Consider the following 12,505-nt stretch of genomic DNA (forward strand, 5'->3'; position numbering starts at 1 on the left):
ATTTTCCTAAGATAATCCTTCTTCCATAGCTCAGCATGGAACCAGAAGCTTTCACTTATCCTCTGCAGCACCAAAAATAGTTTAAAAGGGACTACTAGTTTGTATAGGCAAAATAGGTGGGGGGACAACTGCTGACTGCACCGACAGCCTCCAGCCTGAACCCGCTCCCGTCCCCTGCCCTCTCCCCCTACTGAACATGGCAGCCAAGCCCTAAGCAAGGAACCGGATCATTTAAATGGAGGAAATTTCCTTCTAAAAAAGTCAGCCTACACACAGGACAGAAGCAGGGCCAGAAGCCTGACAGGGGAGGAAAAGGCCCCTGCACACAGCATAAGGTGGGGGCTGGCCCTCTGGAACAGGGAAGAGAACAGTTCAGCCTGTAAACGCCACCGCCTGACACTCCTACGCAGGCTTCCTAAAGTCTCCGGATGCAGACGCAGCCACTACCCACAGGAAGTCATATAAAAGCAGCCATTTGATCTCTTTTTATTGGACCATCTTTGGTCGGCAGCAGCATATGCAAGATAGGCAGAACTCTCAATCACATAGAAAGAGCAGTAGAAAGTCACCCTTCAGCTCCTGTAGGCAGAAACCTGTCCTCTTCTTCCCACACCAGGGAACGCGGCCCGCAGGCAGATGGGAGCGGGGGGGGGGGGGTTGGACCTTTACAGCCAGGAAGCAGATACATGGCAAAGGCAGGGGAGACAGACCTTTTCTAGGATCCCCCGTCAGGCCCGAATCTCCCTGGCAAATCCAGGCCAAGTCCTGCTGTTCGAGCTGACGCTTAGAACAGACAGACGCAGCCCTGGACTCCAGGCAGAGGAGGCTCTGTCGTGAAAAATACAAAAGCTCCGTCCTCTTTCCATCCCTCCCCCGTTTCTCCTCCTGCCTCTAAGAACACAATCCACCAAGCTCCCTACCATCACCCATCTAGTTCCCAGCCTGGGCCCAATTTCCCAGGGACCCCAAGGCATCCTCCTCTCGGAGCCCAGCTGCAAGCCCACAGCAGACCGCTGCAACCACCCCAGGGGCCTGCAGTCCAGGTCAGACAGGGCCAGCCTGGCCTTCTACTCAGGGTTCCTCCAGGGAGGCTGAGATTCGTGGCCGAACACTGATCCCTTCCTTGGAGATTTCTTTCCCGTTTGCTCAGGAAGAGAAGGGCGGAGGACTAAGGCAGCACTGCTCCCACTGAGGTGTCAGGCGCAATGGACAAGTTCATGGGTGAACTGGGGGGAGATTCCCTTGTAACAAGTGCAGAGGAGTTTGCGGCTTCGGCCGCCAGGCTCTGCCCCTGCGGGGGGAAAGAAGCGGCCCCCTTGCTAGCCCAGTAGGCAGCAGAGTGGCTCATGGCTTCCTGGAGGCGAGTCCAGGCTTGGCAGTCATTGCTTTGGACGGCCTCGTAGAGAAGCTGGGCGTGCTCCTGCAACTCGGCCAAGTCCCGCTGAGTGCTGCTGTTCTGCCGGATCAGCTCCTTGGTCCTCAGCGTGATGCCCAGAAGCCCAGACTTCCTGAGGATCTCGACCGTGTTGTGGAAACGGCGCTGCTTTCCTAGGCTGCTGAAGCCCAGTTTCTTGGAGGCCCTGGAGATCATCCGTACCTCGGCCTGGTCCAAGTTGGGCATCTCGGAGCCAGTGGAAGAGGTGACAGTGTTCTGGGAGAGTGCCACTGGGCCAACAGCAGCAGGTACGGGCTGGCCTGAGGAAGCTGGGGGTAGCGGCTCCGTTCCCTGCCTCTCCCCACTACATTTTGGAGCGCTGGGTTTAGAAGACGACACCCAGGTCTCTTCCAGGCAGAAGCGCTTGTTCTTGCTGATGCTGCCTGCTGCAGTGGGCTCGGGCCCCGTCTTAGCTTGCTGGTCGCAGCCTGGATGGGGAGCGATTTTGGGATAGGCGCTGAGGCTGGAGAGAGAGGGCTCCTTGGCAGCAGACTTCTGGCCCGGAAGCAGAGGCTTCAAGGCGGCCAACGGTTGCTGTATGAAGACCACGCGTGCGGGGGAGCCCTGGAGGCTGTCGAGGGGATGTTGGCTGTTCCATGCCAGGAACTGGGTTGGGGCAGACGGACCCAGGGGCTGCAGGAGGAAAAAGCAAGACCAGGCATCAGCCACAGAGGGGCAAAAGCTGCAGCACCCTGGGTGGCCGCAGGGCAATGGAGAAGAGGCGGGATGCCGCTGCCCCCTTCCTCTCCTTCATTCTGGGAGGGTAGGGCAAGCTCCTGCCTGGAGGGAAGGCGGGGGAGGGAGAAGAGGGGCACTCGGTGGCCGTGGCACTGAGCGGGCAGCACCTGGGCCTCACAAGGGCTACCTGTTTGAGGGCAACGTTTTTGACAATGTACACAGGCGCGAGGCCAGTGAACGTGCTGCCAGGGAGCCCCCCGGACGCCTTCTGCGGCGCCCTCTGCAACCTGGCCGGGCGGTGCAGCGAAGAGGCGGACTGGTCGTCTGTGTCTGTCTGCTCCACGGTGCTCAGGTACTCCGAGCTCACATCTGTACAGAGAAGCACAAAGTGGGGGAGTGTTAAGAGGGCAGGAAGCAAGAGTGGACAAAGCGCAACACTTGGCAGTCCCTCCTCCCCTCCCATCCCAAGGCCCCCGGCCTCGACCCCTCCCCATTTTTCAAATGTCCCATCCTGGGCCCCCCTTTGTACAGATAAGTCGTTTCTTTCCCGCAACCAGAAATGCAACGGGGTGGGGGGGGCTGCCGGAGGCACTGTGCTTTGCCCAGCAATGAAAACTATCAAGCAATTTATTCAGCCAAAAAAGAGTCATTCACCCACCCAGCCCCTCAGTGCCCCAAAACAACTGAGGACTGATTCAGGAACGGGAATCAAACATTAACCCACAAAGTGGGAAGGGGCAAATGACACGAGGCAGCAGCCCAGAAAAGCCTCTGCAGCGTCTGCCTATTCACTCCAGGCACCAACAGGCTGGCACTGCAAATGCATTTTAAATTAAATTCTTAAAAACTGCTATCCATTGGATCCGGGGAGAAGAAAGAAGGAAGAACAACGCAGGAAATACTGGAACATACGAGACTGGCAACCTTGCTTGGAGTCTTGCTAAACAGAGGGCCCTTCCTGGCCCAAGTGGCTAGTGGGGAAGCAGCCCTGGTTGCCCCTTCCTGCTCCCTTGCCTGGCCAGAAGGCGCCTGACTCATGACCTCCCCCCAAACTGCTCTCCGCCCAAGCCATGAACCCCGAGCTACTTCCACAGAAAAGGGATGAAAAAGGTGGCCATGAAGGTGAACCAGCCGGCCTTTGGGATCCTCTGGCGGACGGAGAGTTCCCTGGGGCCAATCGCTTCTCCCTCAGGGAGAGCCCTCCTCTTGCTTACAGGGAGGGACTGATGCTTCTGCTCCACGGAGGTGCTCCAGAAATCCTTCCAGTGGGGCCACAGATCCTGAAGTAGAAGCCATGTGCTACGAGTTCACGGTCCTCGGCCACCAGGGTCCAGCTTTTTCAGGCAGCCATTTCCCCCTTCTTGCGCTTCCTCGCCTCAGAAGCATTTTCAAATCCAGAGGTTTTTTTAAAGAAACATTTGCAATCATCTACAGAGCAGTGGAAAGGGTGGGGGAGGGCTCTTGGATGACAGGCGGATTTCCGGGGAGCCGGCTGTAAGCGCCTTTTAGCTGCCTAACGTGCTGGACTTCGAAGGGATGGCGACGAGGGAAGCAAACCTGCTGCTGTGCAAAGTGCTGGGACATGGAGGGGCCCAGTGCAGGATGGGCTGGGCCTGGGGGGTGCGGTCCAGAGAGGGAGGGGGCCCAATCACGCACCTCCTCCCCTTTTACATTCCAGTGCCCAGAACAGCCGGGGAGTGCCCGAGGATGCCTTCGGGGCAGGAGCAGCCCCGCTGGAGGAGGAGAATGAACAGCAGACGGCATCTCCTCCTCCCCGCAAGGGCGACACTGTGCTGGGGGCCGATCCTCAGCAAAAGGTCATCTATTTCCAAGCACAAAGCACTCCTGGCTGAGGTCAGACCCCAGAGGGGCATTGTGCAGGTCAAGGCCAGCCAAAGAGAGGCTGGCAGGACACCCACGGCCAGCCCCGCCCTGCAACTCAAACCCAGACGGCCTCGCTGACTGCTCCCGATGGCACCGGGAAGGGATGACTGGCATCTCTGTGCACCAGGGCCAAGCGGGAGGACAGGCCACGCTCCGCTCCTGCTATGCTGCCGACCTCAAACCACTGGATGGGGGGGGGGTGTTAGTTGGCACTTCCCAAAGGAGTGACCTCCATACCCCCCTCTTCAGTGCTCCACTTCCAGGCTCCCTACCGGAAAACCCAGAGTCCTTCTCCACTTCGCTTGACGAATGTTGGGACTTCTCGCTAGAATCGCTGCTTGCCACCGTCTTCTCATCCTGCCCCATGCAGCCCTCCGAGTCGGGGCTGCCTGGCTTCGAGGAACTGGCCAGGCTGCTCTCCCTCCTGGGCCTGGATGGACGACAAGGCGGGGGTGGCTGATCGGAAGGCATGGTGGCTCTTTTTTCAGCTCCTGGGGGAGGAGGAACAGAAGGATGGGTGTGTGTGCGCGCGCGTGCGCAGAAGAGTGCACTGGCCACCCACAACTTCAGCTACCCACAGGCCTCTGCAAACGGGGCATGCCACCTGGCAAAACACCAACAGTCCCAGGGCACACTTTATTATTATTATTAGTAGTAGTAGTAGTAAGGAAAAAGAGATCAAAAGCAAAGGTGACAGGTAACAGAGTTTGTGCCAGGGTACATTTTCACAAGCCTGCAGAGAAACCTCAAACAAGCCTCAAAGCCAGGCCTTCCTCCTGGATATCCCCGGGAAACCCTGTGCTACAAGGCGGACACCCGTGGGCTTTCTTCTGCGGAAAAGTCCCGGGCCCCCTTTCCTTGGGTCTAGCTCTGGGGCAGAGAGACAAGACCAAGAGGAGTCCAACAGATCTCTTGCCTCAGGGTGCGATTTCCCTGTGGCTGCCATTCTAAGGACTGCGAAAACCCTGGTCAGCCAGCAGAGCCGCCACACGGCCAGTCCTTCTCAATCACGTGTCCCATCCCACACCAGCCTCGCCCTGTCCCTGCTGCCACTCACTACCTCTGGTTCCCCGTGTGGCTGGCATCTCCCAGCAGCCAGAGTTGGCCGAGGGGCAGACCAGCCCAATGGGCCTTTAGCCAGCCCTGGAGCCATCAGGGGCAGCTCCCAGTCAGCAGCCTGGTGGGAAAGGGCTCCTGGCCCCCTCCCCTCCCCCTGCCAGGCACCTCTGCTGCGAGGCTCACCCAAAGTGGCCACAAACTCAGCTCCTCTGTGGCATTACTGCCCACCCCACCCCTGTGGTGCTCTCCCGAACAAACAAGGCCGTCCATTTTCCTGGTCGGGTAGCCCACAAGGACTCAGAGCGACCAGGGAAGCAGAACTTCACCCCCAGCCTCCCTCTCTGGCCATGGCCCAGCAAGATACACAAACGACAACCGGAGGGAGTCCAGAGTCATCCTAGAGGCCTCACCGCCCTCCGAAGTGTGTTGCTGGCTTGGCTCACCTGAAAGAGGGCTGCTGCTGCTGCTGCTGCTGCTGGGACTCCCACAACATCGGGGCGCTGCTGGGTGTGTGCCAGGCCCCCCCCTCTCGCTCGGAGAGGGCCCATCAGCCCCCCCCTCCCCCCTCCATCAGGAGAGCGCTGGGCAAGCACCAGCCGCCGTCCCCTCTCTGCTGCCAGGGTGAGGCTGTGGAGTCTCTGTGTGATTACATAACCAGGCCGATTCCCTCGCTCCCTCCCCTGCCTGACTTGTATGGCCAGGCACGGCAGCACTCAGCTACAGGCGGGGAGGAGCCAGCCGGGCCAGCAGCTGCCTCCTCACTCCAGCCTGCCTTGGCCGCGAGCAGGGAGGGTGGGGCTGCGTTTGCAACACAGGGCCTTGCGAGAGCCAGAGAGACACATTGTGGGCCACGTGCTCCCCAGCCCTGCCCACCTGCGAGGCAACTGCTGAGGGTGTGTGGAGGAAGGGGCTGTGCGAGTCAGGCAGAAACCCAAGGCAGGCTTCTGGGCAAGTCTGCATGGAGCAAAAGGTCTCGCCAGGCGCCCCTTACCAGAGAGCCTTTCGCTGCACGCAAAGCAGTTGCTCCACCTGTGAGCCACAGCAGGCAGAAGCCCCTCTTGGACCGCCTCTGTTCCTGGACCCACTGAGGGTCCACCCAGTGGAAACCTTTGGGGCTCAAGTTCTCTGCATGCGGCAATGCTGGCAGGCGCCAGAGTTCTCCTCTGGGCATCCCGTCCAAGTATACGTTTTTGCTGCAGCAGGATCTGGGTCCAGTGGCACCTTAGAGACCAACAAGATCTTCAGAGCAGGAGCGTTCAAGTCCAGCACCCCCACCCCCCCCCCACCCCCAGACTCCACTCCTGCTTTCTACTACTGACCAACAGGGCTACCCGCCTAAACTATTTTTGCTCCAATTTACAGAATTCCTTCAGCCAGCAGAGTTTAAAAACAACAACAACCTGAATTGGACAGTTTATTATACTTGTAAAAACGAACTGGATGCAAAACACAAAAAGAGAGAGCTGCAAATTTCGGTGCACTTCTTTCACATTCAGAACATCAACAAACCCTCTGATTCCCGAGTAACTCGGCAGGGCGATAAGGCGCATGTAGCTGGCACCTGGGATGAGGAAGAATCCACGGTAGGTGACCCTCCTCCTCCCATCAGCTGCTGCAGTCTGGCAGCCCATTTCTGTGAGGAAAGGAGGAGGGAGAATCTCTCCCCCAAACACCCTTCACCAGACTGCAGCTCCCCGAATTCTTAGGGGAAAGCTACGGCAGCGTTGCAACATTGGCAGGAGGACGCAACGTGGCCATAAACCCAACCTGAGACCAGAGGCAGGAACCCCCCCCCTCAAGGTGTCGCCAACCCAAATAGATTCCCCACCATCACCTTTTGTGACAGCCTTCGGCACCCACACCCGGTGATGCTCTGCCATCAAAGCCTTGAGAAGGTCCTCCCTATACCCAACCCAAGGACTTCTCTATGTTGCAAACATGCGCCACTTTTGCTATCAGGACAGGTTCCCTCAAAGAATCCTGAGAGCTGCTTTTTGACAAGAGTGCTGCGAATTCCTTGGGGAGGGGGTTCCTTCCCTCCCCCTCACACAACCAATTCCCTCTCCTCCTCGGATGATGAAACCAGTTTCTCGGCAAGGCAGGGATGCCTTTTACGCTATCAGTTGGGTGCAACTGGAGCTGGTTTGCCAGACGGGGATGAGAACCGATTCCCATCTTCCTACGGAAAACGCTAAGGAACGGGAAGAGGGCTGTCCAGGTCTCTCAAACAGTGGAGGAGGAAGCACTCGCGCTGTTTCATGGATGGGAGGAGGGGGACATCACAAAGGACACGATTTTCCCAAGGGGGGCAAAGTCCCACTGAAACCCAGAGTGTCAGGAGAGGCCAGCCTGACTCGCTGAGATGATGGTTCTTTACAAGGAGGGAGTTTTGTTTTGTGCTGCGAAGCGCCCGCAGTCGGAGCTGGCACAGCCCAAGTTTCACCTCCTCTGCTCTTCAGGACAAGGCGGCCTCCTCTCATTTTCCATGCAAAACCCATCTCCACTGCACTGAGGGATCGGTGCAGAGGCAGGGCAAGGAAAAGAGTCCTGCGCCCTTCCCCACAGAATGGCTTGTGGGAGGTCTTGGAGGCTGGCAAGTTGAGAGAACGAGATCGGGCTTCTTGCTTGCCGGTTTGGTCAAAAGTATTCCTGCCTGCCCCGGCCCTGCTGTTCAGCACAAGCCCTTCTGCAGAAGGAAGAAGGATCAGAAAGCCTGGCTGCTGCCCTACCACGGCAGGGGATTTGTCTGCACCACAGGCCAAAGAGAAGCTTCCGTACGGGAAGAAGTGAGAATGCAAACACCATTCCCAAATGTGCCCATTCCATGGAGGAAAACAGCAGACATAACTCTACACAGCTGGCTCAGAGGTGGCGACATTGAACGGGGACAGGCGACTGCAAAGCCACCTCCCCACATGGCCAGCAACCGTTTTAAAAGACCCCACACAAGTGCCCTGCAGGTGGCGTTTCCGTCTTCCTCACATGCACTCCAGGAGACAGAAACGGCTTTTAGTGGCACGTGTGATGGTTTCCAAACCTCCAGCAGATATCTCACTAAAGGACGCAAAACACCGACAACCCTTCAGCTTCCTTGACTGGTGCCCTTCTCTCAAGCTTCCACTCTCCCTCCAAAAATTCCCGGTTCCCATTCAGGCCGACTTTTTATCTGGATGGGGCGAGAGAGGGGTTGCTGCCCCTTCTCCCAGCAGCAGCTGCCACCTGACTTTGGATCAGCCACAGCCACAGCAGTCAGTAGGCCTGCCATGTGCGTCTGTTTACACCACACCCCTCCCTGAAGCAAGGGGAGAGAAAGGAGGGGCGGTGGAGGCAGGGCTCCTGCGTTCCCTGAGCACAGCCAGATTACGTAAGGGCACAGAGCGTTCCCAGTACCCTGAGACGCACATGCTCACAGGCGCAGTGCACACACAAGCACACACCCCTTCCTTGGGAGGGAGGACAGCCAGGCGGCCACACCTCGCTGAGGACAGGTGGGCACATGTTACAGCAACAGGCCACAAAAAGGGGAGGGGGAAGAGCCCTGCCACAAGGGGCAGAGGGTGTGTGTGTGTGTGTGTGTGTGTGAATAAGCTTTCAATTTTTGCACAGTCCAGTCCAGGAAGGGGGGGGGGCTTCTGTGGAGATTTGTCCTGAGAGGAGAATGTGGGGGCAGGCTTCAGAGGGGCAGCCACCCATAGCCCCTTTGAGTGCAATGCACCCAGAGCAGTCAAGCCCCCACCCCACAGCTTAGGAGGGGACAGAAGCGACACCTGTCTGAATCCTTAGCCCCGGCAGCCTTCTGGGACACCAGACTGAGAATCCTGCCATACTTCTCGGGGGGCACACAGAGAATCAGACCAAAGCTCTGGGAACTGCGCCAGATTTACTTAGCCAGGGGGGGAGGGCCTGGCAGACACGCCACAGATGTGTCTCAAACCACTGTTGAAAAGGACAACGAAAAAACTGTGCAACAAATGTCATAACCCAGCTATCCCTGTCTAAGTTTCTAGGCATCTTGCCAGGGCACACAAGTTTGAAAACTGGTCCCCCCCCCGGGTTCTGAGCTTTCAGAAGAAAAAGCAAAGGGAGTTCTGTGCCTGTGTCAAGGCAGAGAGAGACACATTTGCACTGGACCCAAGGAGAATGAATACGAGCCCTGTTCTTCCTCACCCAGGTGCCGCCGTCTACACCCTGGATGCAAGCCCCTGCTTCCTGCCCCCCATCCCTGCACATTATTTCCCTGGGGAAAATATCAAAAAGGGGGGAACAATCCAAGCAGCATAAAATACATCAATTGGATTAACACTTCTGTACAACCAGCTGTCAATACACTCCCCCACCCCCCTTACAATCAGTCCCATCTACTTCCAGTTTGCAAAGCAGCTACCACAGCCCCCTCATACCTGCTACCCAGGGCTGAGATCCCGCTGAGTGACAGCAGGAGGGGCTCAAAAGGCCTCCGCCATCTTCAGACAGCTGGCAATTGCCCAGTCAGGTTTCCTCTCCAGCCAAGAGAAGAAAGCCACCAAACTGGATGCAAGGCGAGAGCGAGAGGAAAGCTGAGCGGCAAAGGGCGAGGGGGGAGTGCCCACCCTCTCATGCATGCGCACATGGATTGCTCAAGGAGGGCACCACAGACTCAGTGCCTGCGTTGCCCACTGGGAGCTGGCTGGCTAAATATGGATGAGGTTTAGAAGTGCAGTATCACATGGAGCGACACACCGCTGAGGAAGGGAAACAGCGAGGGCACCATTCAGAGTGCCCGACACTGGGCTGTGCACCCGCGTGTGCTAAAACCACAGACACGAGCAGCTGGAGGCAGATGACACGGTTTCCCAGGGTTTTTTCCCCAGAGCATCAAAGGCAAAAAGAATCACTGCTGGGGGGAGGGGGGGACATCTCCCTGCTTGGATCAGATGTAGACAACGGGGCAGAAGGGAACTCCCCCCCCCTCGCTAAAACAAAACCTATCTCAAGCCACTCTCAACTCTGAAAAAGCAACACGCTGAGGAGAGGGAGTTTTTTTCTTCCACCTGCAACTGAACCAAGACTTAATGTGAGCAATAAGAAAAGCTGGCAGACCGCCCCCCCCACCCCCCCAATTCAGCCACAGAATCCCTCATGAGCTGCTCTCAGACCAGGTACCCTTGCCTGATCCAAAACCAGCAGCAGAGACTAAAACTAGCCAGGAGGGAAACGCTCTTCTAAAGGATTACAAATTTCTGAGATGGCATCAGAAATGCTAAAAACTCCAACAATCTTTTAAAGTGTGAAAAGGCAGAATTTTAGAGAAATAAGCAGCAACGGGCTCGAAATGAGTGTGTGTGTGTGGGGGCTTTACCAGCCCTAATTGACTGGCTGGGCAGGAGAGGCTGGTGGGGGGGGTGCTTTATGGAGGAGACACTCCCTTGCAGTGGGAATGACCCCCACTCCCCTCCCCGAGAAGGTCGCAGAGGACACCCAAGACGAAGAAGACCAGCAGGGGCCGGATTCCCCTCGGAACCCCGGCTTCTGTTTGTAGGAATTTCCTCCCAGACCAGCCCCCACGATAAAGGGGGGGAGAGGAATGCTGAGTGGGGCTTTTGGCCCCTCTGAACAAGCCCTCCTGGGCTGGCATTTTTGCTGCATTTAATAATTAAAAAGGGAGAAGCGTTCGTAGAGCTTTCTAATTCCCAGTGGTTCCCAGAGCAATTTTCATAACCTTGTGCTAAGCTTTCGGAGGCTCCAGACTTTATCTAGGCCATTCCCAGGCTCTCCGTGGATGTGCAGGAGGGTTGCCAACTCTAGGCTGGGGAATTCCTGGAGGTTTAGGAATGGATCCTGGGAAGGACAGGGTTTGGGGAAGGAGAGAGAGCTCAGCATGGGCTAATGCCACACAGCCCACCCTCCGAAACGGCCATTTCCTCTAGGGGAACCTGATCTCTGCAGTCTGGAGGTCTGCTGCAATTCCTGGAGATCTCCAGGCTCCACCTGGAACTTGGGAACCCTAACTGTGCAGACATGGGCCTCTCCCATTACTTCCTCAACAGCAACTCAGCAGAAGTTACAAAATTCAGGACTAGGACAGTCACCATTTTTAAGCAGTATGCAGTTCCTACCAACAGTGCTTCTGATTTGTAAGGTACTTGTCAGTCTTTATGATGCCTGCACCCCTGTGGCTTCTATGAAAAGGTGTATTAACAGAGTTTCAGTTTTACTAATGGGAAACTGAGGATGGAATAACTCGCAACAGCCAGGGTCAGACACTCAGGCCACGACAGGAACAGGGTCTCAACCAAGACTCCCAGCTGCACAACAAAAACAAAGAAAAAGCTCATCTGGCTGCCCCCCCCCAGAAGAGCCCCATCTCATCAGCTCCCGGAAGCAAAGCAGGGCCAGCCCTGAGCAGTACACGGAAGACCCCCAAGAAAGACCACGGTCCCTCCCAAGAGGCAGGCAACGGCAAACCACCTCTGTTCGTTTCTTGCCCTGGAAACTTCAGGAGGGGCTGGCCGTAAGTCAGCCCCCCCGCCTGATGGCACTTCACAGGCACACAGTGCTGCACTGTAGGGAGGGGATCTCAGATGAACCACAGGAATCAGAGATCTCACCACTACGTTGTATTGGATTCCTGCTAATGCTATGTCTTTGTGACCTTGTATCTCTTTACCCTATAGCATTTTTATGGAAATGATAATAATAATTGATTTATATACTGCCCTTCAGGACGGCTTAACACCCACTCAGAGCGGTTTACAAAGTATGTCGTTATTATCCCCACAACAAAACACCCTGTGAGGTGGGTGGGGCTGAGAGAGCTCCAGACAGCCGTGACTAGCCCAAGGTCACCCAGCTGGCTTCAAGTGGAGGAGTGGGGAATCAAACCCGGCTCTCCAGATTAGAGTCCCGCGCACTACACCAAACTAGCTGGATACTGACTGTATTAATCTCACACTGGGTAATGCACCTCGACTCTCAGCGAGAAAGGCAGACTAGAAATGACATGAATAAATAAAATCATCCCCCCGTCTGCTCCTTGTGTGGAATGTGGCCACAATCCTCTGCTCCGTGGGCTCTCTCTGTGCAACAGCACACGGTCCAACAGGCTGAGTTCCTCTGGTGACCAAAGCCCAGGTCCCGGTCTCTGGCTGACTTCCACAAGCCAGAGCAACTGCCAGAGAGGATTCACGTCCCCCCATCCCACCTCCAAGGCCATTACATGCTCACTGGCAACTCAAGCTGAGAAATGTGGTGCTCTATAGCAGGGCAAACTGGCTTGGGAAAACAGCGCAGGGGGAAGGCTCCCGCCCCGCCCGCCCCTGAACGAGGCCCCGGAGCACGTGGGAAGGCCAGTTGTCCAATCTGATGTGTGCCTGCATGTTGGGCTGCAGGACTCCATCCCGACTTGTGTCACGTGTGTCGTCCAGCTGAGCCCTAAGCCAGGAGCCGGCTAAGGATGAGCATCCCCCAAGA

The 12,505-nt window shown here is 56.7% G+C and overlaps 1 protein-coding gene across 2 annotated transcripts; it reads right to left on the reverse strand.

The window, feature by feature from the left end:
• Window positions 1-470: 470 nt before the first annotated feature.
• CIPC (CLOCK interacting pacemaker) lies at window positions 471-6,278 on the reverse strand. 2 transcript variants are annotated; one of them, XM_054999153.1, is made up of 4 exons: window positions 5,500-6,278; window positions 4,270-4,488; window positions 2,301-2,482; window positions 471-2,068 (listed from the first exon to the last, which is right to left on the reverse strand). In XM_054999153.1, the coding sequence occupies exons 2-4, from the start codon at window positions 4,466-4,468 to the stop codon at window positions 1,169-1,171; spliced, it is 1,281 nt and encodes a 426-aa protein (XP_054855128.1). In that variant the 5' UTR covers window positions 4,469-4,488; window positions 5,500-6,278; the 3' UTR covers window positions 471-1,168. The 2 variants fall into 2 exon arrangements, with proteins under 2 accessions (XP_054855128.1, XP_054855129.1); XM_054999154.1 differs by lacking the exons at window positions 4,270-4,488; window positions 5,500-6,278 and adding an exon at window positions 3,328-4,260.
• Between the last annotated feature and the right edge of the window lie 6,227 nt (window positions 6,279-12,505).

Source organism: Eublepharis macularius, chromosome 15 (assembly GCF_028583425.1).
Source record: "Eublepharis macularius isolate TG4126 chromosome 15, MPM_Emac_v1.0, whole genome shotgun sequence".
NCBI lineage: Eukaryota > Metazoa > Chordata > Lepidosauria > Squamata > Eublepharidae > Eublepharis > Eublepharis macularius.

What these genes read in the sequence shown, in the direction of transcription:
- CIPC (XM_054999153.1), bottom strand. Translation starts at nt 4,468, where the DNA reads ATGCCTTCCGATCAGCCACCCCCGCCTTGTCGTCCATCCAGGCCCAGG. An exon ending in GAAGGACTCTGGGTTTTCCG is followed by an intron (nt 2,483 to 4,269) that starts GTAGGGAGCCTG and finishes TTCTCTGTACAG; the next exon opens with ATGTGAGCTCGGAGTACCTG. An exon ending in AAAACGTTGCCCTCAAACAG is followed by an intron (nt 2,069 to 2,300) that starts GTAGCCCTTGTG and finishes TTCCTCCTGCAG; the next exon opens with CCCCTGGGTCCGTCTGCCCC.